Raw genomic sequence first — 26,658 nt, forward strand, 5'->3', positions numbered from 1 at the left:
GGGACAAGAGAACCCCCCACTACCAATACATGCTGGGGGATGAATAGACTGAGCATAGGCCTGTCCCAAAAGACCTGGAGGTACTGGTGAATGGCAAGCTGGACGTGAGCCAGCAATGTGCTCTCCCAGCCCAGAAAACCAACCATATCCTGGTCTGCATCAAAAGAAGTGTGGTCAGCCGGTGAAGGAAGGTGATCCTGCCCCTCTGCTCTGTACTGAAGAGGCCTCACCTGGAGTACTCCATCCAGATGTAGAGTCCTCAGTGCAGAAGAGACATGGACCTGTTGGAGCACACCCAGAGGATGGCCACAAAAAAAGTGAACTAAGGGATCGAACACCTCTCCTACAAGGTCAGGCTGAGAGAGCTGGGGCTGTTCAGCCTGCAGAAGTGAAAGCTCTGAGGTGACCTGGTAACAGCCTTTCAATACCTAAAGAGGAGCTAAAGGAAAGAACAAGGGAACATTTAGGTTAGACATAAGGAAAATATCTTTTACAGCGAGGGTGGTGAGGCAGTGGAACAGGTTGCCCAGAGTTGTGGTGGATGCCCTGTCCCCTTCAAGGTGAGGCTGGATCAGGCCCTGGGCAACCTGATCTAGCCGTGGATGTCCTTGTTCGCTGTAGGGAAATTGGACTAGATCATCATAAATGGTCCTTTCCAACTCTAAGGAGTTTGTGGTATGATACCTGAAGCCATGAGACATGATGACACAAAGGACATCAATAGCCTGGTGTGAAACAAGGGCAGGCAGGGAAGCCTGCATGCTCAGCAGCTCTGGGGAAACTTACCAAGTACTCCACTCAGGAAGATCCAGACCAGTTGTAGAGCCTCTCTGTGCCAGTCTCAGTATTCAGTAGATCAGAGGCCTTGCCTCATCACACTGTCGGGTCCCATAGCTGCAGAGCTAGCTATTTAATGGGGGGTCAGGGGATGGAAGGAAGAGGGGCAGGGGGTTTGGGTACCATACAGGTTAGGAAACTAATGGCATCCCCAGACAACTGGAATGGAGATATCTGGGGTGATCCTGATGAAGTGGCCTAGTAGAGAACAATCCCTTGTTTCCTATAAATACAAAGCCAGATCTGCCATAGAAACAGAAAGAACCATAGGACCCTGGGGCGGTCGGCCACAGTGTGCTCTGAGAATTATGCCCTGGCACCTGTTACCACTGACAAATTTGTAAGGACAATATAGGAGAGAACCAGACAAAATGGGAACAGAATATTTGTGCTCACTATGCTCGAGTAGTGGAGACTGTATTATATCAAGTGAGGATGAAGAAAATGGCTACTGGGGCCCAGTGGTTTTCTTAAGCTCAGGTCCCGGCCTGGTAGATTCACCTCACTCTATCACTAGCCATGTAGCTTATTGGGCTGGAAAAATAGACCCCACTGAGCAAGGTAACCCCCATTTCATCTTTAAGTGAGCTTTCCACAGCTATCACAAAAGCTGCCTGCATACAAGCCATGCACAAACAAGGGGCTTGTGGTGTTCCATTATCTGCTCCACAGATTTCACAGTGCTTAAACCACTAGCTAGAGGAGCCCCAGAAATCCTTAAACCCCATCGAGCTGCAAAACAGAAAGAGATCAAAAGGGACGCAGAACATAATTAGGAGACACAGAACGGACATGGAGAGAGGACACAGGGAGAATACAAAGACGCGGGTGGGGCACGAGGACACAAAGAGAACAAGGAGGGGGACACAGAGAGTACATGTCATAAAATGGGCTGGGACAGCGTGGCGGCAGACAAACCAAGTTTGGAGTCCCAGGTTGGAGACTGTGAGATGAGAATCATGAAAGAGGGAACAGAGACTTAATGAGAAGGTATTGAGTTTAAGAAGAGTTGCAAAGAAGATCTGGAAAGCACAGAACCCCTTTATGGAAAAGAGCACCAGCTCCAGGCATTTCTGGAGTTGCAATGCTCAGTAAGCCAACCAGGGTTACCTTGGGGCTGATTGAAGCATTCCAGAAATGAAACAATAACAAAAGAAATGAATGTATGTCAGTTCCGCTACTACCAGGTCAGAGAAAGGGAGACAACCCCTTCATTTTTCTCAGAGAACAATTGAAGGGCATCATAAGGACAGGCATAGCAGATATAGCTACCCTAAACCAGCATAGAATCCTCTCAGAAAGGCAGAGATCAAAACCCTGCAATAAAAATAATAATAATTTAAAAAAATCACCTACCTCTTTCCAAGGACCAGGGCTCACCCACCAATCCACAGGACACAGCCTCCAGAAAGAGACAATTCCTCTCTGGCTGCCAGCCCTTAAATGAGATTAGGGAGGGGTGGAGACAGGCTCAGCCCCATCTGGTCCCACAGGTGCATTGCTTCCACCTGTGCTCATAGGGCTACACCCCTCACCAGGTGCTCCATCACTGCTTCAGGCTGTGATCTCAAAGATCCCATAAAGGCATAAAGCCCCCCCCCCCCCCCCCCCCCCCCCCCAAAAAAAAAAAAAAAAAAGTAATTGGGTCTGCCTGTCCAGCAAGGGGAGGTTTATCAATGGACAAGCTATGATGGCCCACATATTTTGATTCCAGTCTGTCCTCAAAGGCAATTGGTGAAATTTCTAATAGACAGGGTAGCACAGATTTCAATACTGATACAGCAATTTCTGCTGAGGCACGATGTGGGATTTATGAAGACATAGCAGACTTGGAGAACAGGCAAATCATCTCCAGAATGCACTCGCTGTACAGCATGCCCACTGTTGCAGGGAGATGGGATGGGGAAGGAAGTGAGGAAATAAAGGGGAAAGCCTGAAAAAGAAATGGGGAAGGCATGGGACAAGACATAGGGGAGTGAAGAGCAGCCTAAAAAGCAGTAACAAGCTCTGGGAGAACTGTAGAGTGCCAGATTCTGTATTGGGTGCGTATTTGTGTGTGTATATTGTCATTACCTGTATGGGTCAAGGTTGGAGTTGTCGCTTGTGAGCTGCCGCAGTGGAAAATGCTTGAGCAACTGCTGCAGTCTGTGCAGACCTGTAGGATGGGAGAGTGCATGGTAAGGACAGCCCAGCAGCTCTCAGCTGGATGAACTTCCTCCGTGTGCCCATACTGTGAGCCGTGCGGCTGTGCCTGGCTGCACTGCTCCAGCCCACAGCCCACTGCCTGCAGCTGCATCTTTGCTTCCTACCATCCTGCCCAGAGCCTCGAGGGTGCTCCCACAGTCCCCTGCCCACCCCCAGAATGCCAGAGAAGACATCTGGCAGCAGGATGGAGGAATCCCAGCACCCTGTTTTACTTCTGCCTGTAGCTCTCTCCTCTTCTGCCACATAGGGCTCCAGCCTGTGAAATGGCAATGATCTGGGGGAAAGGGAGTGCTGGCAGGAGCGACTGCTGCAGTTGACTGGGGAGGGTCTGCATACCCCATGCCCGTGTGGGCTATCTCTCTGGTTGCAGGAGGAAGGGCAGATGAAAAGCTGTAGCTGAGCCTGATGGACCTGCATAACTCTCAGACCATCTTGCCAAAGGCAGCTGTGACACACTGATTCCTTCTATGCAGGTGAATTAATTTTTTCCATCTGTAAACTGAGGTGAAGAACTGCAGTTTTCATTAATCTTTGTGGAAACAATGTAATGGTCCACACAAATCTCAGAACTGCAGCTTTATGCAGTGTCTGCCTGTTTAGACATGCTAGGGCCTAAAGCTATCCATTTTATGGCATTAAAAAGAATAAAAAGACAGAAGTGAAACTCGGAGTTGAAGAAAAGCGCTTGGAAACAAAGACATTAAAGTACGAACAAGACAGAGGGTGAGCGAACATTAATATGGCCTGGTACTTTCTGCCAGCATGCTTTAATTTCGTTATCATTAAATATGCTGGGCAGTTACATTTTGGTATGTGAATATTTGAAACAATGCAACAGATGGTGGCAAAAAGAAAAAAAATTCCCTTTTTCATTTTTACAGATATTCATAAGCACTTAGCACAGCTTTCATGGGCTTGGAGTACTTTTCGTCTGTTTTCTTCGTCTTTGCCCCCCTTCTAACTTCGTATTCTTCCCCCGTCATCACAAGAGAGAACGGATCGCTAGGGACTGCGCCGAGGATCCGCAGCAATCTCGTCGGAGTATTTCATTCCACTGTCTCTGCTACCGCCAGGTGGCCAATGCGCGGAACTACAGCTGTATGCGGCGAGAATGCAGTACGCATGAGCGACATTATAGACGGCAGTACGCATGGGCGAGATTCGAGACGGTAGTACGCATGCGCGAAATTATAGAAAACAGTACGCATGCGCAACATTCGAGACGGCAGTACGCACGCGCGAAATTATAGACGGCAGTACGCATGCGCGAGATTTTAGACGGCAGTACGCATGCGCGGCATTATAGATGACATTGCGCATGCGCGGGGTTCGAGACGGCGGTACGCATGCGCGAGCCGAATGACGGCAGTACGCATGCGCGGCACTATAGACGGCACTGCGCATGCGCGTCATTATAGGCGGCAGTACGCATGCGCGACATTATGGACGGCAGTACGCATGCGCGAGCACCGAGACGGCAGTACGCATGCGCGACGTTAACGACGGCAGTACGCATGCGCGACATTATGGACGGCAGTGCGCATGCGCGAGCCGCGAGACGGCAGTACGCATGCGCGGCACTATAGACGGCAATGCGCATGCGCGACATTAGAGACGGCTCTGCACATGCGCGGTCGTCGAGACGGCAATGCGCATGCGCGGCATTATGGACGGCAGTACGCATGCGCGACATTATGGACGGCAGCACGCATGCGCGAGCCGCGAGACGGCTGTACGCATGCGCGAGCGTTGAGACTGTAGTACGCATGCGCGGCACTATAGACGGCATTGCGCATGCGCGAGGTTCGAGACGGCAGTACGCATGCGCGACATTATGGACGGCATTACGCATGCGCGACATTATGGAAGGCAGTACGCATGCGCGTGCCGAATGACGGCAATACGCATGCGCGTAATTATAGACGGCCCTGCGCATGCGCGGTCTTCGAGACGGCAGTACGCATGCGCGGCATTATAGACGGCAGTACGCATGCGCGATCCGCGAGACGGCACTGCGCATGCGCGAGACCATAGACTGCAGTACGCATGCACGAAGTTAAAGACGGCAGTACGCATGCGCGAGCAGCGAGACGCCAGTGCGCATGCGCGAGACTATCGACGGCCCTGCGCATGCGCAGCCGTCGAGACGGCAGTACGCATGCGCGGCATTATAGACGGCACTGCGCATTCGCGGGCTTCAAGACGGCAGTACGGATGCGTGAGCCCGGAGACGTCAGTACGCATGCGCGAGATTTTAGACGGCAGTACGCATGCGCGAGCGATGAGACTGTAGTACGCATGCGATAGACCATAGACGGTGTACGCATGCGCGAGCCGCGAAACAGTAGTATGCATGCGCGGCACTATAGACGGCAGTGCGCATGCGCGCGGTTCGACACGGCAGTGCGCATGCGCGAGCCGAATGACGGCAGTACGCATGCGCGGCACTATAGACGGCATTGCGCACGCGCGGCAGTATGGACGGCAGTGCGCATGCGCGAGACTATCGACGGCAGTGCGCATGCGTGTCATTATAGGCGGCAGTACGCATGCGCGACATTATGGACGGCAGTACGCATGCGCGATATTATGGACGGGAGTACGCATGCGCAACATTATGGCCGGCAGTACGCATGCGCGAGACCATAGACGGCAGTACGCATGCGCGAAGTTAAAGACGGCAGTACGCATGCGCGGTACTATGGACGGCATTGCGCATGCGCGGGGTTCGAGACGGCAGTACGCATGCGCGACATTATGGCCGGCAGCACGCATGCGCGAGCAGCGAGACGGCAGTACGCATGCGCGAAGTTAAAGACAGCAGTACGCATGCGCGAGCGCTATAGACGGCAGTGCGCATGCCCGAGACTATCGACCGCCCTGCGCATGCGCGGCCGTCGAGACGGCAGTACGCATGCGCGAGACCATAGACGGCAGTACGCATGCGCGACAGTATGAACGGCAGTACGCATGCGCGACATTATGGACGGCAGTACGCATGCGCGACATTATGGAAGGCAGTACGCATGCGCGAGGAGCGAGACGGCAGTACGCATGCGCGAAGTTAAAGACGGCAGTACGCGTGCGCGAGCACTATAGACGGCACTGCGCATGCGCGAGACCATAGACGGCAGTACGCATGCGCGAGCGGCGAGACGGCAGTACGCATGCGCGACATTATGGAAAGCAGTACGCATGCGCGATACTCTATACGGCAGTACGCATGCGCAAGCCGCGAGACGGTAGTACGCATGCGCAGACTTCGAGACGGCAGTACGCATGCGCGACCCCCTAGACGGCAGTACGCATGCGCGACATTATGGAAGGCAGTACGCATGCGCGAGCGTTGGGACGATAGAACGCACGCGCGACATTATGGACGGAAGTGCGCATGCGCGAGCGACGAGACGGCAGTACGCATTTGCGACACTATGGAACGCAGTACGCATGCGCCGGTCTCGACACGGCAGTACGCATGCGCGAGCGCTGGGACGGCAGTACTCATGCGCGAGTCGCGAAGCGGCAGTACGCATGCGCGAGCGGCGAGACGGCAGTACGGATGCGCGAGCCGCGAGACGGTAGTACGCATTCGCGATACTCGATACGGCAGTACGCATGCGCAAGCCGCGAGACGGTAGTACGCATGCGCAAACTTCGAGACGGCAGTACGCATCCGCGATTCGCGAAGCGGCAGTACGCATGCGCGACATTATGGAAGGCAGTACGCATGCGCGAAGTTATGGACGGTCGTACGCATGCGCGACATCATAGACGGCAGTACGCATGCACGAGCTTTGGGACGGCAATACGCATGCGTGGCCGCATAGACGGCAGTACGCATGCGCGATCCGCGAGACGGTAGTACGCATGCGGTACATCATAGACGGCAGTACGCATGCGCGAGCATAGGGACGGCAGTACGCTTGCGCGGCACTATGGAAGGCAGTACGCATGCGCGACCCGCGAGCCGGCAATACACATGCGCGGCAGTATAGAGGGCTTTACGCATGCGGGAGCCCTGAGACGGCAGCACGCATGCGCGAATCGCGACTCGGCAGTACGCATGCGCGACTGGCGAGAAGGCAGTACGCATGCGCGACAGTAGAGACGGCAGTCCGCATGCGTGAACTTCGAAACGGCAGTACGCATGCGCGAGTCTTGGCTTGGCAGAACGCATGCGCGAACTTCGAGACGGCAGTACGCATGCGCGACATTATGGAAGGCAGTACGCATACGCGAGCCGCGAGCCGGCAGTACGCATGCGCGACATTATGGAAGGCAGTACGCATGCACCAGCGTAGGGACGGTAGCACGCATGCGCGAACTGCGAGACGGCAGTACGCATGCGCGAGCGTTGAGACGGAAGAACGCATGCGGTATATTATGGACGGCAGTACGCATGCGGGAGTCTCGACTCGGCAGTACGCATGCGCGAGCGGCGAGACGGCAGCACGCATGCGCGACACTATGGAAGGCAGTACGCATGCGCGACACTATGGACGGCAGTACGCATGCTCGAATATCGAGACGGCAGTACGCATGCGCTACATTATGGAAGGCAGTACGCAAGCGCGGAACGCGAGCCGGCAATACGCATGCGCGGCAGTATAGACGGCAGTACGCATGCGCGAGAAGCGAAGCGGCAGTACGCTTGCGCGACATCATAGACGGCAGTACGCACGCGCGAGCTTCTGGACGGCAGTACGCATGCGCGAGCATAGGGACGACAGTACGCATGCGCGGCATTATGGAAGGCAATACGCATGCGCATGATGCGAAGCGGCAGTACGCTTGCGCGACATCATAGACGGCAGTACGCATGCGCGAGCATCGGGACGGCAGTACGCATGGGCGAGCTTGTGGACGGCAGTACGCATGCGCGGCATTATGGAAGGCAGTACGCATGCGCGAGCCGCGAGACGGTAGTACGCATGCGCGGCAGTATAGACGGCAGTACGCATGCGCGAGGTCCGATACGGTAGTACGCATGCGCAACATTATAGACGGTAGTACGCATGCGCGACATTATAGACCGCAGTACGCATGCGCGAGCCTTGGGACGGCAATACGCATGCGCGGCCGTATAGACGGCAGTACGCATGCGCGACATTCTGGATGGCAGTACGCCTGCGCGACAGTGTGGACGGCAGTACGCATGCGCGAGCCCCGATACGGCAGTACGCATGCGCGACATTATGGAAGGCAGTACGCATGCGCGAGCGTTGGGACGGTAGTACGCATGCGCGATATTATGGAATGCAGTACGCATGCGCGATCCGCGAGACGGTAGTACGCATGCGCGACATCATAGACGGCAGTACGCATGCGCGAGCAGTGGGACGGTAGTACGCATGCGCGAGCTTCGGCACGGCAGTACGCATGCGCGAGTCGCGAAGGGGCAGTATGCATGCGCGACATTATAGACGGCAGTACGCATGCGCGACACTGTAGACGGCAGTACGCTTGCGCGATATTATAGACGGCAGTACGCATGAGCGAAATTATGGACGGTGGTACGCATGCACGACATCATAGACGGCAGTACGCATGCGCGAGTCTCGACTCGGCAGTACGCATGCGCGAGCGGCGAGACGGTAGTACGCATACGCGATATTATGGAAGGCAGTACGCATGCGCGAGACTCGACTCGGCAGTACGCATGCGCGAGTCGCGTGAAGGCAGTACGCATGCGCAACATTCTGGAAGGGAGTACGCATGCGCGAGCGTTGGGACGGCAGTACGCATGCGCGAGCGGCGAGACGGCAGTACGCATGGACGAGCTCCGGTAGCGCAGTACGCATGCGCGACCTGCGAGACGGCCGTACGCATGCGCGAGGCGCTTGCCGGCAGTACGCATGCGTACTTTCTCCTCCGACACTAAAGTTACAGTGGTGCAATTCCACCTTTTCGCCACCAGATGGCACCAGAGACCGTGGCAACCATTCCGACGCAGTTCCCCTCATTGGTCATCAGGGGGCAGCAGATACCGCCGAAACAACTCCTTGCCCAGGTTTGAGCGCATCGCTTGGGACTGCGGGCGCGTTTCACCTTCTCTCTTATTTTTGTTGGCAGAGGAAAGGGGGGGAAGAAGGGGAGACGACAAAGAAAAGCAAGGAAAACTTTGACATGCCTTCCAACCCCCTGCTAAATGCTTAGGTATACCTGTAATTAAAGGAATTCATAACCAGCAAGTTGTTGTTGTCATGCCTTTTGTTTTTTAGTATGTATACATTTATTTATGTTTACACACACATGTGTGTACACGTGTATGTATATATACTTGTATCTATATATACACGTGTATGTATATATATACATATCTATATATACACGTGTATGTATTTATATATACACCCCATCTCTCCATCTCTACACACCCCTATCTCTCTCTCTCTCTATTTCAGCCAGCATCTGAGTTGATGAAAAAACATGGTATCAATTGGACAGATGCACGCAGCGAAGGCAAGGGTGCCTTGAAACAATTAACAGAGCAATCAAAACAGCCGTGCAAGTCTGCTAAGAAACATCACAGTAACAGCTTCCGTACCTGGCCTCCCCCTCTTACATTCCATCTGGCTCACCCAAGGCTTGTAAATATCCTCTGGATTGGTTTCGATATTGAGCCATTTCTTGTCAGTTCTTCCATTCACAACCAGTGCCAGGATCTGCCATGTAGTCACATTGCCTCTTTTCAGCTCTTGAGGAATTGCAGTGATAATACCATGTGATGATACATTACTAACATGAAGGACAATATGAAGTATGTCATAAGTCTATCTCAAAAACACCTAATCAGATGATGAAACAACACAAGAAGATTTTTCAAACATTTTTTCTCTCTGCAGTTCTTCTTGGAGAGAGTTTATTGTTCACATAACAACAAAGGGAAGTAGATTATATTACAGAGATCCCTTGGGAGAAGGAAACATCTTCCATTAATTTGCAAAATGAAGAGAAGATATCTAATTATGTGGCAACTCTTTGTGCCGAACAAAACTAGTCAGTAGGCACGCATGCAGAGAGCGACGGACAAGTATGAGTTTCAAACAGAATTTAGGGATTTCATACCTGGAAGCGAGTGATTGCTGGAACTTGTTTCCTTAAAAAACACATTCTGGAGTTGAATTCCTGACAAATGACAGCCTAGACAGCAAGCCTGAAGCTTCACAATCAGGAATATTACACAGTGGCTTCTCTACTGTGCTCAGGAGAAACTTACAAGGGGAAAGCAAGCATGACATGAAACAAAAGTTTATTAGAAAGGACCGTGCAGAGAAGTTAACAGCTCAATCCCGGTCAGAGGAACAAAACATATTAACACAGAAACCATTGAAGCACTCCAGGTATTGTTAAAACACCTAAAAGCTAAAATGAAAGCCTACTTCAAGGGACTTAGTAAACCGTAAAATAGGGGAAAGCACTTTCATTTATTTATTTAAACTGCTAGTACAGTCCTGACTTCTTAAGTAATCCAGTACTTAGAATAGCACACCAATGGCTATTCTTACAAAAGTAGGTAATGTAACTTGAAGCCACGTGCACCATTTAGAAAGCCAAAGTTAAACTCATTAAGTGCAATTATTAGAATTTGGCTTACATTTTCTTTATATGTCATGGAGTCCTTGGCAATAACGCTTTAGTAGTTGACCAACCCCAGTTTCGGTATGAATATTTTTAATAGTAAAGCCATTTTACACAGTAAAAATGCTTTCATCCTTCTAGCATGAGCTTAAATTGGGCACCAGGAATAGGGAGAGATGCTAGTGAACTCTTCGCCATTTGGCTGCAGAAGAACAGGACTATACCACTCAAGGCAGATGAAAAACTGGGGAAGGACCCCAGGAACCAACTACAGCAAATCCTGTGATTCTGTTGCCACTTGCATATACATGGAGAAGGAAATGACTGGGGTCAAACCATGGGTTAGAAATATAAAAGTCTTCTATGGGATTCAAGGCTTAAATAGCCTCTCAGCTTATGTGGCAAGGGTTTCTTTGTGGCTATTAAGATAATTTAACCTGAATAAGAATGAATTTAAGTGAAGTGAAGAAACATCCTGAAAGAACTCTAGGTAAAAATGAAGAGGCCATTTTTGCTTCATAGCAGAAATGCCATAGTTTTGTGGTATAAACTCTTCTTCAGATACCTGTCTCCTCTGGCAGAGCAAGGGATCAATATTTCATAATTACCTCTGAAGTCTCTCAAGAAAGATGTCTGGGAGGAAAGGGCCAAGGCTGTCACCAGAAGAGCCCTTCAGTTTTCCTTAATTAAAGAACTGCCTGTCAGATAACAGATTACTAGTTCCCTAAGAAAGATAATGCTTCTCTCCATCCCTCTGCCCCCAAGACCCTTCAATATATAATATGGATTTTTGTCTCATTGGAAGAGTTTGACTCTTTCTCAACAAAAACCTCACTACTCATACGACTGAACTTCAGAAAGGATGTGCAAACAGATTTGTAAACAGTAACGTGATTAACAGAAATGCAGTATGTCATATACATTTTTTTGCCTTTTTTTAAAATAACTAAACTTGTTAAACACAAGGGCACAAGAGACTAGTTTAAAACTAAAGCAATAATACAAAACTGTCATACAAAATTAGGAAATGGTGCATCCTTAAGCATGCTTCAGTCTAGAACTCTAGAGATCCCCAAGAAATAAAGAACCTGGTATAGCAATAGTGAAATAAGAACAGCTAGGACTAACCCCCATCTATTTCAGGACTGTAAATCAGTTCTAAAAGCCTACTCTTCTATACACACTACTTCACTGCAAGCCATTCACTCATTCTCCAATGTCACTAGTTCTTAAATTTAAGAATATCTATCACAGAGGTATGCGGCTTTAATACATGCAGATTAGAGGAATCCGTATGCTAGTCTTCAAACCTGTGTATATCTTCCTTTAAACTCAATAGGAATTGCTCTTAGCAGGGTACACAGCATACAGTCTCCCTGACATTTAAAACCAGAACACAGTTTGTGTTAGGAAATATGCATAAAAATAGACAGTTGGGGCACTACTGCCATGTGGTAAAAAAATCATGGGGTCACACCATCCTCCATTATCACTAACTCCCAGAGGGCAACTCTGGGTAATAGAGCTTACAGAATTCATTCTTTACATCTTTTCAGTGGCATATAGTCCACATTCTGTCTGCCCTGCTTACAGATGTTTATTTGGTTATGAAACATTAAAACGGGAGAATACTCACTGAGCTTGACATAAATTATAGTACTATTTCAATAAAATACTTGTGTACTTTATGGCAGAGTTTGGAAATTAATGACAATATATGCCACTTTGCCAGCAAAATCATTTTGTGTGAATTTATACAGTCCCCGCCATATGGCATAGTTCCAACCAGTGACTTAGGGGTTCACTGTTCTTTTATAACAAGCAAATTTCTAAATATCACCATACTAATGTAATAGTAGAAGAAAACTTGAGCTAAAAAAAAAGAAGGGGGGGGGGGGGGGGTGCAGACAAATGCTAACAGGCACTTCCTGTCTCCTGAAATTAGTGAAAATGATATACAGTACCAGAGATCAACCATGTTAGTGACAAAACTAGAATTAGAAATAGTTAAGCCAGAAATCCCAGCTCCATAGTTGGGTCACTACAACCTCCCTGTGGGAGAAACTGTTACATGAGATGAAACACATACAGTGAGGGGTCTGCAGGATCCTGCAGTCAGGATTCTTCTTGTACACACACAGAGAAAGTAGAAAACGTGAAATAAAACTAATATCAAAATGGCTTATTAAAAGATATAACAATAGGAAGTTCTGGTTAGGGAAAAAAAAACACCATAAAAACACACCAGTTCTGGTGAACTGCATGATTTTTAAGTTGACGCTGTTCCTGGTATATGTTACTGAACTTCCCTGTAATTCAGTCAAGGATATATATGCCAAAGGAGATTTCTGCTGCAGAATCCAGAAAGAGGAGCTGTGCAGGATGGCTACCGTTGCAGTCTGTGGACATATTGGATTTATCTTAGAACTTAGAAGGACTACTAGTGTATTCGTTTCAGTCAGTTTTCTGACTGCTGAAAACAATACTACCTTATGTGCGATGCTTTAACATCTTGTCATTTTTAGTAATTCATACACAGCCTATAACTGGATCCCTTTTCCAAACTTTAAGCCAAATTTGATTGAAAGTATAGTCAAACTTCAGTAAATCAAAATTCGCTTGTGTCCTTAATGCACTGATCCCTTGTATAAAATTTTTTCCCCTGAATTAAAAAAGGGGAAAAAACACAGTATTTGATACCTAAGGCTATGCAATCTTAAAACAAACCAACCATTTTTTTTTTCTTCATTTCTTCTGACAACAGGAGACCATTTGAAAATTGAAAAAATCTTTTAGTAACATCTACTTTTAAAAGTCAACTCTTTGAAAGGGTAGATAATAGCAGGACAAGGGGAAATGGTTTTACGTTGAAGGAGGGAAGACTTAGGTTGGATACCAGGGGGAAGTTCTTCACAGAGAGAGTGGTGAGGTGCTGGAACGGGCTGCCCAGAGAGGTTGTGGATGCCCCATCCCTGGAGGTGTTCAAGGCCAGGTTGGATGGGGCCCTGGGAAGTCTGGGGTATTAATGTGTTATTGTATTAAATGTGGAGGTTGGTGGCCCTGCCCGGGGTGGGGGCGTTGGAGCTTCATGATCCTTGAGGTCCCTTCCAATCCAAGCCATTCTATGATTCTATGAAAAACAGGACATAAAAGTGTCTGTGGTAATTGCATTTGGCCAGTATGCATAGCCTGATGTCTAGGATACTCACATAAGAATTCTATATTGCTTAGGAATCCAAAAAAATGGAATGATTAAAACATTAAACAGTAGCACCATTAATACTTATTTTCCTAAAACATCCTAAGGACCAGAACAAAATTAGAACAGAACAGGAACATTGTGCTTACACTGCATTGATAGAAAACAATGGGTTGGTCGTACTTGCATCTGTATCTCAGTAAAGTCTGGCCACGTTTACAGTTTTACTGGAATGGTATTGGAAAAGCTCACACTTTGCTCAGCAGTTTTCTGAGTTTCATTCGTCCTGTTTCCTTTTGGGCTTTTTGGGATTCCGAGATCGGCTTTTTGCTTTGCAGAGTGGACATATTGGTGCATTCCGATGAATTTGTTGGTGACAGGATAAACAGGCCTGAAATGCAACATTGCAGCTTTCTGTTATAAATATTTAGAGTGGCATTGATACATTAGTTATTGGGTATCATATTCTAAGATACAGTACAGAAAAAAAAAATAACAAAGACTTCTTGCTTTCAAAGGCAAACCAATGCCAATTTTTATTTCCAGGTCTCTGAAGAACAAGGCCAATTGGAAAAGATGACCATCTCATCAAAGTGAAACTATAGGTCAGCAAACACATGGCTAAGGCCTGTATTGATAATTTCAGCATGAAATTTATTTTTGTTTAAGCTTTCCATGTTTTAAAGATGTCTACATGAGTAACAACTCGCTGAGTCAGAAGTTATATTGAAAACTAAATACAGTTTCACAGAATTCAAAGCAGAGAAGGTGATTAGATGAATTCTACATATTTAACACAAGATATAGCTCTCTACTATTTTGTTTCATACTAAGCCCTTTAACTTCCATTTGAATGACACATACTGCTCTCAGAAAGGTTTTTGCTGACCTAACCCTAAACATGAAGTATATAACAAAGAAATATAACTTACCTCAGTTTTTAACCCCCTAGTCAGTGAATCTTTGGAACCTGAGTGGGATAGATACCCCTATAGAATTACTGTTTTTTGTGTTTGGTTTTTTTTTTTGGGGGGGGGGGGGTTGTTTTTGTTTTTTAACTTACTACAGAAAGAGATGAGTAGAACTGTCTATGGTAGTACACCTCTCTTAAGTGCTTATGGTTAGGTTGAATTGATCCATACGTTAGTCTTGCATTGCTATAGATAATCTTGCATCATAAATTAGTCAAATAAAGCAGAATCTTGTCCTTAATCCTTGATGACTGGTGCTACTAGTTTAAGTCCACTGGTGTTGCTACTGATAAGAACCTCTACAGAAAAGATCAGAATCAGGACACATCGTTTTTCCTTTTTGCAAATACTGATCAAACTTATAAGCACTGTATATTCCAATGACACAAAAGGAAAAACAGCACATTCAATTTCCTAACCTTCATTGGAGGTGGCTGTTGTCTGAACGTTGCTGTCTGTCTGGTATCTTGCTTCCTAGCCACTTGCAGCTGTTGGGCAGCTGCTGCAGCTGCAGCCAGAGACTCTGGGATGGGAGGCTCCTGTGGTTCTGTCTGCCATTCTGCTTTCTGCTTTTCAAAGTAGCTAGACCAATAAATAAATAAATAATTAAAAATAAGCACCTTCTGGACTACGCCATTATTTTATGGAATATTTTGTGTTAAAGTATAATGAATATAAATCTAATCACATGAATATAAATCTAATAGGCTATAAAATACATGATGTACATACTTAATCTTTAATAGTGTTAGATTCACTACTGAAACCCATTTTTATATTTTATCCTGTTAAAGTTAATATTTTAATGCAATATATTAATTTAATAATATATTATTAATTAATAAATTAATGCATATATATATATATATATGCAATATTATATATTCATTGTAGTGTCAAGCTGCTTTCAGTGGAAAACTGTTTTTCTGAAAAACTCCAGTGCCTCTTAAGGCCTTTCTTCCAACTGCCAACAAAAACAAAATGGCAAAATAATCAGTAGAATCAAAAATTTGTGTAAAACCAGACAGTGTTTGCTTTGGAGACTTACTCAAGGGACAGTTTCTCTTCTTCCTCACACAAATCTGGCAGCCTCTGCAAGCCCAATGTCATTCGCAGAGCATCTACATGCTCTTTTAAGGGTTTGTACTCCTCATGTAGACGACGAGTAGATTCCAAGAGTTTATTGAGATCATTCTCAGATTGCTTGATAGTATTCTCCATCTGAAACAGAAGCATGAATATGGTTTTAAGAGGACTATTCTTTCAATAGCTCTCTGAGCAAAGAAACCGTGTCAAAAAGAAAAGCTTTTTCTCACCCAAGTTGAAAGAGATTGGAAACAGCACAATAGTCATGCAAAGAGTTTTGGTTAGAAGTTAATTAGCAAGCTAATAAAAGGTTCCTACCTCTCTTACTGCAGTAAATGGAAAAAGCAGCAGAAAAAGACCATGTTAGAGCAAAGAGAGAGAGGATGAAGCTTACTGAGAGAAATTATGCAACTGGGTAGAGGAACAGAAACTTTAAGTGAAAAATATTTGCAGTCTGTGCATCCAGTACATACCTTGTACTTGCTTGTAATGGGATAATGTTTTATCTCTGGTGCAAAGCTCTGGTGAAGATACCTTCAGAGCTAAAAATCACTGTACAGTCACATCAGTGCCCTAATGTAATGAACTCTCCACTTAACCCTTCTAATTGACTAATACTCCTTCTTTATAAGCTGTTTTTCCTCTTATTTGTATTAATTCCCTTCGGGCTGGTTTTTCTTACTGTACTGAGGTAATGTCTGGTGGTTCCACTCAGCAATGAAGATCAGCTCTTTCTAACAGCTTCACAAATATCATGCATTTTCCCAAAATACCTTTTTTCCAAAACAAACACACACACACACACACACACACACACTCACACAAAAAAAAGTCAAAAATCCCAACTACCCACCTCTAGCTGCTAAACGAGAAAAGACTAAAAGAATCATTTTCTATGAGACTGCCAGAATTAAGTTACTATGACTACTGGTGAAATTCTACAATGGACTTGGTCATCTAGCCCCTTGATCCAAACATTTTCCATGCCAACATCATAAAATACCTCAGGCAAAGCAGACGGGGGAAAAAAAGGATTTCCTATATTAAATTTACTTTGTAGGTTCCTAGAATAGTGTTGTGTTGTAAAGTCCAGATAATTGAACCAGTACTCATACACTGACAAGTGCAATTCCACAACTTGCAGCCTTATTCACATACAACTGTCAGACTGTCTGCGTCTGGACTGTTGCATACCACATTAATATCAGCATGGATCAGTCGCAGCTCCTCCACATGTGCCATCTTCTCTTGTAGCAGCAGGTCCATTTCTTGTTTGTATTCTTTCAGGTGCCTCTCCTCGGACTCCAGGGCTTCAAACTCTGCTTTTAGTCGTGCCTTTATTTTTTCCATCTGCAAAGTCTTATTCCTGGATCCCAATAATAATTACAAATACAAAGGGACAACAGTAAGCAATTGCAGAGTATTTTTGTGAGGCATCACATCGTAGGTGAATAAACATATGAAGCAGGCATCAGTAATAGATATGGGTGAAAAATAACACTTATCTAGTACCTTTCACATACCTGTAAATTTTTCTGCACACATCCTGCATTCTGTTTTTTTTTTTTTTTTTTTTTTTTTGCCAATCTGTAACAAAAATGTTTAGAAACCCAGTTCAGATCTCTGCCTTCAAAGCTAGAAGTCAAAGGGTGTGAGTTTCAGTCATCAGACATTTTTAAGAAGCAGAACAGCATACTGCTGTCGTGATCCAGTAGTTGTCCAATTTGCTGAACAGAGCAAACAGCATGTTCTTGCTCTTGGTCATGTTTGTGACATATTACTTTTTCTGTACCAGAAGTCAGATTAAGACATGCCATAACCAATAAGGAACAACACTTAAGTGTCTATAAGAACAGCCTCCAATGTCACTTTTCAAGCACGTAATAAAGAGTTCTAGAATCCCTTGTTTCACCTTGTGTGAATCAAACAAGAATGCAGAATTCCCTTTTAGTCACATAACACCTCCTACAACTATCTCCAGATTTGTTTTCAAATTGATTACACAGTAGACTTCCTACAGACACGATGTAAGAAAGGGCAGGGGAAAACAGAGTTTGTGTTTGTATTTAAGTTTCCTCATGCTCACACAAAGTGGAGCTAGTTTGATTCAATTTCAACATAAGCAGCAAAGCTGACTAGAATGTACTCTGTAGATTACAGGAAGCTGGCTATCAGATGAACAGTAAAATCTAAGAACATGCATTTCAAACCAATCCTAGAAAAGGGTGCGTGACTTTCTTTCCCACAATACCCAGACTTTGAGAAGGCCCTGTTTTAAGAAGAGGATCCTTTCTCACTCTTATTGCATCAACTTGCACAGTTAGAAGTGTATTCTCCTTATCTGCAGGGCTACATCAGAAGTACAAGGAGAAATCCTTCCTCCAGTCTGTTTTCTTAATAGCAAGATCCCACCACTAATAGCACAGTACCATCTCAGGTCTTCCTTGTTATCTTTGGCTTTAACAGAGATTCTGTTTTCTCTCATTCCATCAAAATTTTAGTGCTAGCCTGGGGACTATTCTTTAAAGTACATGGTAGATGTCTATAATAGATTCTATTCTTTGGCCAGAGCTCACCCTCTGTCACTCTCCTTCTTGGGGATGCTCACATTGTGACTGTGAATCCTCTCAGTCCCCTTGTTTCTGTTTTCCAAATTAGCCTCAATTAGTGCAACATATGATTATGCCCCAAGTTTTTATAACCCCTTTATTGACTGCCTGAGACATCACTAGCACAGGGAAGTGGCACAACAGGCTTCCACCATTTGCTGAAGACCATGGCAGAAAGCTGGCTATATGAGAACTGTTGGATCACGGCCTGAACCTCTGGTTGACCACCTGAGGCAAGCACTGAGTCAGCTGCAGGAGCACAGGTGAAGGCAATCCAGCTGTGTGACCAGAAGGGGTGGAGCCTGGCTGTACCTCTCATAGACCATGTTTAAGGGCTGACTGCCACTGGGGAAGGATCTCTTTCTGGAGATCGCTCCCTTTGGAGTTTTTCCATGAGCCTACAACATGAGTGAGTGTTTTCGTTTATTTTCAATTATCCCTTTCCACCGTGATAATCTTTCTAGCTATACAATCTGTAAAACACCAGCCAAACCACACCACTGCTTATTTGTTGATTGTACACTAGCTTGGTCCCTGGGACAACCAACTGAGGTCACCTATTCCAAGAATTACAGCTTCAGTTGACTCCTCTCTCACCTCAGGAGCTTATGAAGCTGCAGCAGATAAGAACAGTATCATAAATAACTTATAGCCAGTATGATGGATATTAGGAAGAATTTCTTCTCAGATAGAGTGGGGGTAGGCATTGGACCAGGTAGCCCAGGAAAGTGGTGTAGCCACACAAGCTGGAAGTGTTCAAGCAAAGGGCAGATGCAGTACTTAGGGACATGGTTTAGTGGGCAATATCGGTAGGGTTGACAGTTGGACTAGATGATCTTAAAGGTCTTTTCCAACCTTAGAAACTTGATTAGGAATCAAAATTAAGTTGAAGATGACACGTCACACAGCTAGAGGAGGAGATGATCTAAATATGTAAAGTTTCTTAAAATATACACTGTATGGATTTTAAAAAAGCCTTTGAGCAAAAACAAATTGCACTTACACTTAACAAGTTTTTGCCATACAGCAATACTTACTAGCCATATAAATATTGGAGTTATACTAGTAAAAGAGATCATTGCTATCCTCCATTTTAAATGTAGAAATATCCCATGAAAAGAATAACCCAAAACTTTTACGTTTGTTTTCACCAGACATCATTAATTTAAAAGGCTCCTTTAGTAGAGGCAGCCTTGATCACTGAAACTAGGAGAATTTGTTCTGAGTTTCCACTCTTCTGCTTATGACATGCATTCACCTAACAGAATGGAAACAATTACCTTCCAAACCGTTACTAGGCACTGGCAGCTATCCTCTACCAAATTGCTACACAAAATGAGTTGCAGGGGATTATCTCAGTTCCAATAATTAGCTTTTGGTATTAGGAAAGAAAAAGTGCACACAATTAAAGCCCTTTATATTAGCATCAGGTAATATGCAATGATGCTTTGAAACAAAAACCAGTATTGCGATTTCTATACTGCCTAATGAATTCTGCCTTCTTGTTCTTTGCCCTTTTATTCAAGTTCTTAGACTGCAATGATAACAGTAGTAACAAATTGCGTCTCAGTACAACATTAAGCAGTGAAGCTGGCATCGGCTGTGGATCAGTTCACAGACACCCTCTGATCCTCTCCCAGTCATAACACTGAGGTCCAGTCTTTATGTATTTGCTGAATTTCACAGCTAGGATTAAGTTAATTTACTTAATGCATATCAGTAAGTACGTGCAGATATGTCTGAACTGGGGGCTCATGCCTACTACTGACAGCAGTAATTCCATACCAATTGTGTCTATTTGTACACATCTAGGAAAGTAGGTTTTCAGAATCAGATTCCAGAATTCCATCAAAAACCCAGCTGAGCTGCCTTTAATATATGACAGAGCAACAGAAATAAGTATTTTATTTTATTTCAATAGTAAGGTTTTTTCTCTGCCTGTAGAATAGTACCCTGAATGCAGATTAAAATAAAGCCCACCAAATCTATCAAAGGTGTGTTTGCTTTGTAAGCATAAGAAAGTCTCAGTTATTTTGAATGAATTTTTTTATAGAATGAAAGGATATTTGAAATAGGTAGTTTTTTGACCACATTTTGTGAAAGGAAACTCAAAATTGACATCAATGCCTCAAGCAGGATTTTTGCTTGTTTTAAATTACGTTCAAGCAAATTTATTGATACATCATCTAGTAAAGCTATTCATATCACATTCACATGTCACATATCACATTCAAAGCTATTCATATCGCATATAAGACAACATAAACTAATCTAAAAAAATGTCTTAATTGTAGTGCTAATGTACTACTTAAATACACTATCAGAAAACAGAATGTGTCATAAATTTCCAAATACAAGATACCACTCCCTCTGGAAAGATAATTTAATGATATTTAAATTCAGTGTTATAATAACTGGACCTCAAATAGGTCATAGCTACACCTATATTTTAAAAGAGCATACCTAATATCTGAGTAGAAAAGCACAGTTCTTACCCTACAAAGCATGTACAATCCCATCTTTTTCTACATGTAGTCTTGGAATGCTAGACACATGAATATTTTTGCCTGATCTTTGTTCATCTTCATAGTAGAGCATGAAAAAGGCAAAGGGCCATACACTGTTGCCTTCTTCACCTCTTTACATGGGTAAAGAGTGCTTATTATAGGTGCTGGTACTAGGCAGAAGGACATCTCTGCAGCAACTTCCATGCAGAGCCAGGCAGCAGCTCCTTTGTCCTCCTCCTCTTCTGCAAACGTGCCCACCGACTGCTTCTCTTCAGCTGTCATGCCCCAAAACACTTCTTGCCACTTGAATGGTTACCCATTACCAGCTCACCCTTCAACTCCCAGCTTCATTTCAGATTGCTGCCCATGCTTTCTTTGTAAGATGCTCTGGTTTTTGGAAACATTAACTTCTGCTAAATATTGACAGCTTAGGCCTTACCTGAATATCAGTGTCATAAGTCCAAGAATGACTATGTCATACCTAAAGCTTAGAAAAACACACCTCTGAACAAATGATGTCATGCATTGTTGTTTATGATCCCTTCCTCCTTCAATGCATCCTGTTAGATATGCTGTATAGAGAGCACTATATACAACTTCCCATTGTATCACATTGCACAGAACAGCAGAGCAAGACAGCTGCATGCCTTTGTGGCAGATCCTCCAGATGATGACAGAAAAAGCCTAGTGCCAGTGTTTCCCTATCCATCACCACCACAACACTGTCACCCCAGCACACAGCTTTGATCATCTTTTCATAGTGGCAGCCAGAAACAGCAGGTAGGAAGGCTTCTGCTACCTTTCCCTGCCTGTCTTGAGCACTGACTGCTTCATAGGCTCAGATGCTTCCCTCTTCCAGCAGAGGCGCATACTCCACGCTCCCCCACAGGCCGCAATCTCAGAGCAGTACGGACTCCTCTGCTCCGGCAGCTGAGCAGCCCCACGACCAGCCACGAATCTCTGCCCAGCTGCACTCAGCCGTCCCAGTCCTGCTCAGACACTCACTCCATGCCATTCTTTGGGGCACACCCATCCTCAGCTTTCTGTGACAACCCCTTCCTTTCCCAGCCCGTTAAGGCTTCTGCCGGCGGGGAGAGAATGGTGCAACCGCGTGAGACAAAACAGTAGATTTACAACAGAGACATTAAGGGATGAGAAATTATAATCCAAAGAGTTTAAGAGAAAGCACCCACACCCGAACACCACTCCCCAATTGCATGGGGCTGAATCTGCCTTTCCCACCCACATGCTTTTCCTTCTCTTGTAATGGTATTACTGAGCTAATTCTCTGGAAACGTACGACCGTTGCCGCCGCTTGCTGCACATTCCACTGGCATTTCCCAGCTCCAGATGTGCCTTTTCTAACTAGAAAAACGTATTTTTAGCTCTTATCATAAAGCTTGGGGTGGTTTTCTTTCCCTCAGTAGCACAATAGCTACTTTTAGATCGATGCAACTACTCCACTTCCTAGAGAAGAAAGCTGCTTCACGTAACTGATGCAGCACAAAGCAAACATACCTGATCTCCTTGATGCTCTCGAGTTTGCACATGATCTCTTGCTCATCTGCCATGCTTTTCACTCCCGATTTAAATATGCCGTGAAATGTACAAAATGCCGGGGGGGGGGGGGGGGGGGGCGAGGGGGGGAACACATACAATAGATACAACGTAGTCACCCCCTCCTAGCATACGGTCTCTGAGCCTGTGCGGTAGGCTCTAGTGGGAGCTCTGGGACTTAGAGTCCAGCTTCCTCTAACTGCCTAGGCAGACAGTCGGCAGAAAGACTACAACACCCACAATGCAAAGCAGAGGCTTCCCCCCCCTTCCCCCCCTTCTTCCTGCAAGTACATTTTAAATCAGCTTGTCACGCCTCGTTATGTCAAAGGTTGTTAGGAGTGCAAAGAGGGAACAAGGTGCCCTCCTGAGGTCTGTGCAATATTTAGCATTTCATTAAAATCACGGAATAAGCACTAGGGGATAATTTGATGTGATGGTGATTTTGATGTACTTTCCCCCTCCCTTATCCCCTCCCACAAAGCATGCTATAGCCATTATTACTACTATGCTGTTTTCTACTAGGTGTTCTGACTTAGGGGTGCATCTGGAGTTCAGTAGAGGCATATCTTATTCTTTGGTATTTTCTTTCGTATTTCTACTACAACCACCTGCTCCTTGTCACCTTCTTTAGTGTCCTCTCAGACATGGCCAATGGCCTGGGAACTGGATGAGCTATCATACACAAACATGAATTCAAGTGTCTGCAATAGGTCTTCATGCCAGAGAAAGCACCCTTAAAAGGGCCAGAAAATAATAGAGTGTGTCACAAAGGAGGAAAACCCATCACCAAGACTTACCGCAAATAAGATAGAGCAGGCAGCCAGGAGGGTTGTCTGGAAAAGGGATGAGGTGTGAGATTCGTATGGCCACTTGGAGCTGGAAAACGGATCTGAAAAAAACACCTAATCTGGTTTTTTTGTTTGTTTGGGGCTTTAGAGGAGTAACTTCAATTTATCTGTAAATATTTATACACCCATTCATTTAATTTGAAGAAACTGGGCTGTATTCCCATTCAATTTCTTATGTATTTATACCAAATATTGTCAAGAACTTCATTTTCTACTGAGTGTCATGTCGAGGAATCTTACAGTTTTCTCTCACATACTCAGCTAAGTTAAGATGAAAAATATGAAAGAAATATCACTTGTTTCCTTTGGAAATGGCACACATAGTTCAAAACAAACTCAAAGAACCTACTGAGAAACCAGGCACAAAAATCAAAACAAGTGAGAAAACTGTAAATAGCCTGTTGTAACAAAAGTGATTCAGGTTTGTAGAAGGGAAGGTGACAGGTTGGCATCAGGTCATTCATGAAAACTTCAACACTTGCATATGACATTAGAACCAGTGCACTTCAGCTGCCTGATTATTTTTTCCACTGACAATGATATATTTAGTCATCTTTAAGTGTTAACATTTGTGCAAAACTAAAAAAAACCATTAGCTTTAGAATAACAAAAGGAAGAAACAATCCTTAGAAGGATTCAAAATAAATCAAGGCTTAAGGCAGACTATTTCATATCAGAGTAGAGAGCCATTGCTTCCAGCAGGCTTTACATCAGTCTGTAGATAAATAGCAATCTTTAGGAGCACGCAATTAGCTTGAGCTCTGCATCCACATGAATCAGGGCCTGCTGTGGTAACAAACATATCCTACTGTTCTCTCAGTTGTGAAATCATCACATCTGTCTTCCTGGGCCCTCTACCTTATGCTACGTATGAAGTACAGTGAATTTGCTTTGCGTATTCTTTTAACTTGTGCCGGTTCAGGGAACAGGGCGTTTTTTTTTTCCTCGCCTCATCAATGAGGAATATGGACATTTAATATGTGGCTTCCATTACTATTACTATTTGATTACAGTCAAATTTCTGAATACTTTTCCAGTGTAACTTTTAGCAAAGTGCCAGAGGAGAAAGAAAGGAGTATGTACTCGCACCATTGCTATCAGTTGAGCTGACCAGGTGAGGAAAAGCCTGGAGAGACTTGTCAGTATTCTGGTGTTTGTACACTCTGAGATTCCTAGTGTTTCTAGAGATGAAGAATCATTTTTGAAATTGCAAAGTAAAGTCTGGACATCACGAGGCATGTTGCTTTAAGGGCAGAGCAGAAGGCCAAGGATCCGTACAACCAGATTACTCTTTTGGCTCTGATGCTAATACTTGCAGTTCAAACATATTCAAGCTGATGGCATGCAGCTTTTGTTTCATGGTTTGGGACAAGTGCCTTCACATATCTGTTTTCCACATTTCATTGCATACAAAACAGGTCTGACAGCTCTTTGCTCTGAAATCACTGCACTGATGTATTGTGTCTATTCTGGTGCTATCGACAAACTTAGATATGGGGAAATACATGATTGTTCTTTCCCAACATATAGTTATTTTTTTTTTTTTTCCTCAACAGAAACTGAAAGACTTACACACACAACTGCTACTGAAAAAGAAGCCTTTTGATTTTCTGGTCCTGAAAACTTCAGCCTTGGTCCCATTTGAAGCTTTAAAACCAGGCATTAGTAGACATACACCGCAGACAAAATTCATCACTACCATCCTACTCTACATACTGAGCACATCTTTGAATTTTGTTACATTTTAAAAAATAACTACTTCTTCAGTCCACGTACTGTTATCATTGTGACAAGTAGCACAAACAGTTCCAATAGCAAGAACAACTTTTCCCCCCCCACACGTAACACTCTAACACAACGGAAAGGGCAGCAATAACAGCAGAGCAGCAAAGTTCTATACTGTAGCAAGCAACAATCTGGTCAAATGCAACAGCACAGAAACAAAGAAAATAACTTGCTTACCTTTGAAAGGCCTCAGGTACACAGGGATCTCCAGAGAGAAAACCTCATCTCTGATGCCAGCCCTTAAATGAGGTCTGGAAGGGGTGGATCCTGGCTCCACCCCTTCCATCACTCAGGTACATTGCATGCACCTGAGCTCCCCTAGGTTGGTCCTGTTCCCCCCTCTCCCCCACCGACCCCAGGTGCTCCATCACTGCTTCAGGCTGTGACTTAGCATTTCTGCTACACCACTGAGATCTTAAGATCATTTTGTCAGCTCTTGAAGCATCGGCGATTTCTTTGGTTAATCCTTCAATATATGCTGTGAGAGCATTCATCAATAGCTTAGATCTGGCAGTTCACACTCCTGCATTATGTTACTCTTGGCACAGTTCAAAGGTGGGCCTAAATATCTCTAAATTTCACAAAATCACAGAGTTGCAGGGATTGGAAGGGACCTCAAAAGATCATAGAGGCCAACCCCCCTGCTAAAGCAGAGGTGGCACAGGTAGGCATCCAGCTGGGACTTGAATATCTCCATTGAAGGAGACTCCACAACCTCCCTGGGCAACCTGTTCCAGTGCTCCGTCACCCCTGTCCTAAAGAAGTTCTTCCACATGTTAGTACAGAACTTCCTCTGTTCAAGTTTTAGGCCATTACTCCTCGTCCTACTGCTACGTACCACCAAGAAGAGTCTGCCCTCATCTATTTGCCTCCCACCTCCCTTCAGGTATTTATAAACATTCATCAGATCGCCCCTCAGTCTTTTTTCCCCAGGCTGAACAGACCCAGGTTACTCAGACTTTCCTCACCCGGGAGATGCTCTGCCAGACTACTTCTAGCAGATCCCTGTCTTTTTTGAACCAGGGAGCCCAGAACAGGACACAACAGTCTAAAAGCAGCCTCACCGTGGCAGAGTAGAGGGGGAGGATCACTTCCCTCAGTCTGCTGGCCACGCTCTTAGTAATGCACCCCAGAACTCAGTCACGTCTTTTATTTCATCTTCCATCCCACTAATCTGCAAAACTGGGAAAAAGCCTCCAGTACTGCATGTCATCCTTCCCTCAGCCACACTCATTTCAACGAGGGCACGAGATAGCCTTTTTCCCATTCTTCTGTTTAACTCGAGCACAACAGCCAATCGAGGACTTATTGCCAAGGGACTCCTAAGCTGTAAGACGTCGGTTACGAGCAAGAGAATAACTTAATAGCGGCCTTCCTTGCCAGAACGCGCCCGAGAAGCACCGGAGCACGCCTAATAGCGCCGCGCGTGACTGAGGCCTCGCGCGCCCGCCGCTCGCCCCGCCGGCTCCGGCG

At 45.3% G+C, this 26,658-nt stretch overlaps 2 protein-coding genes and 1 long non-coding RNA gene across 14 annotated transcripts; 1 reads left to right on the forward strand and 2 right to left on the reverse strand.

Moving 5' to 3' along the window:
• Positions 1-1,797: 1,797 nt before the first annotated feature.
• LOC124418366 lies at positions 1,798-4,246 on the reverse strand. Its single transcript, XR_006939236.1, has 2 exons — positions 2,911-4,246; positions 1,798-2,275 (listed from the first exon to the last, which is right to left on the reverse strand). It is a non-coding gene; the product is annotated as an uncharacterized LOC124418366 (long non-coding RNA).
• Positions 4,247-5,136: 890 nt separating this feature from the next.
• On the forward strand, positions 5,137-11,733 carry LOC121110573 (zinc finger protein 497-like). Of its 4 annotated transcripts, none has more exons than XM_046940642.1 (3): positions 5,137-5,274; positions 8,960-9,052; positions 9,447-11,733. In XM_046940642.1, the coding sequence occupies exons 1-3, from the start codon at positions 5,173-5,175 to the stop codon at positions 9,768-9,770; spliced, it is 519 nt and encodes a 172-aa protein (XP_046796598.1). In that variant the 5' UTR covers positions 5,137-5,172; the 3' UTR covers positions 9,771-11,733. The 4 variants fall into 4 exon arrangements, 2 of the variants coding, with proteins under 2 accessions (XP_046796598.1, XP_046796599.1); XR_006939126.1 differs by lacking the exon at positions 5,137-5,274 and adding an exon at positions 6,804-6,819; XR_006939125.1 differs by lacking the exons at positions 5,137-5,274; positions 9,447-11,733 and adding an exon at positions 6,804-6,903 and having other exon boundaries at positions 8,960-9,225.
• Positions 10,278-26,654, reverse strand: ZC4H2 (zinc finger C4H2-type containing). 9 transcript variants are annotated; one of them, XM_046940639.1, is made up of 7 exons: positions 25,363-26,654; positions 23,350-23,454; positions 17,403-17,466; positions 17,074-17,245; positions 15,842-16,014; positions 15,213-15,375; positions 10,278-14,213 (listed from the first exon to the last, which is right to left on the reverse strand). In XM_046940639.1, exons 1-7 carry the CDS (start codon positions 25,469-25,471, stop codon positions 14,100-14,102), a joined length of 900 nt encoding a protein of 299 aa, XP_046796595.1. In that variant the 5' UTR covers positions 25,472-26,654; the 3' UTR covers positions 10,278-14,099. The 9 variants fall into 9 exon arrangements, with proteins under 9 accessions (XP_046796595.1, XP_046796594.1, XP_040555148.1 ...); XM_046940638.1 differs by having other exon boundaries at positions 15,213-15,381; XM_040699214.2 differs by having other exon boundaries at positions 23,350-23,441; positions 25,363-25,400.
• Positions 26,655-26,658: the final 4 nt, after the last annotated feature.

This window comes from Gallus gallus, chromosome 4 (assembly GCF_016699485.2).
Source record: "Gallus gallus isolate bGalGal1 chromosome 4, bGalGal1.mat.broiler.GRCg7b, whole genome shotgun sequence".
Taxonomy (NCBI): domain Eukaryota; kingdom Metazoa; phylum Chordata; class Aves; order Galliformes; family Phasianidae; genus Gallus; species Gallus gallus.

What these genes read in the sequence shown, in the direction of transcription:
- LOC121110573 (XM_046940642.1), top strand. Translation starts at nt 5,173, where the DNA reads ATGCGCAGCCGTCGAGACGGCAGTACGCATGCGCGGCATTATAGACGG. An exon ending in GGATGCGTGAGCCCGGAGAC is followed by an intron (nt 5,275 to 8,959) that starts GTCAGTACGCAT and finishes TTTCGCCACCAG; the next exon opens with ATGGCACCAGAGACCGTGGC. An exon ending in CGAAACAACTCCTTGCCCAG is followed by an intron (nt 9,053 to 9,446) that starts GTTTGAGCGCAT and finishes TCTCTATTTCAG; the next exon opens with CCAGCATCTGAGTTGATGAA.
- ZC4H2 (XM_046940638.1), bottom strand. Translation starts at nt 25,471, where the DNA reads ATGGAAGGGGTGGAGCCAGGATCCACCCCTTCCAGACCTCATTTAAGG. An exon ending in GTACCTGAGGCCTTTCAAAG is followed by an intron (nt 23,455 to 25,362) that starts GTAAGCAAGTTA and finishes AAACCAGATTAG; the next exon opens with GTGTTTTTTTCAGATCCGTT. An exon ending in CCTGCTCTATCTTATTTGCG is followed by an intron (nt 17,467 to 23,349) that starts GTAAGTCTTGGT and finishes TTTTTGTTACAG; the next exon opens with ATTGGCAAAAAAAAAAAAAA.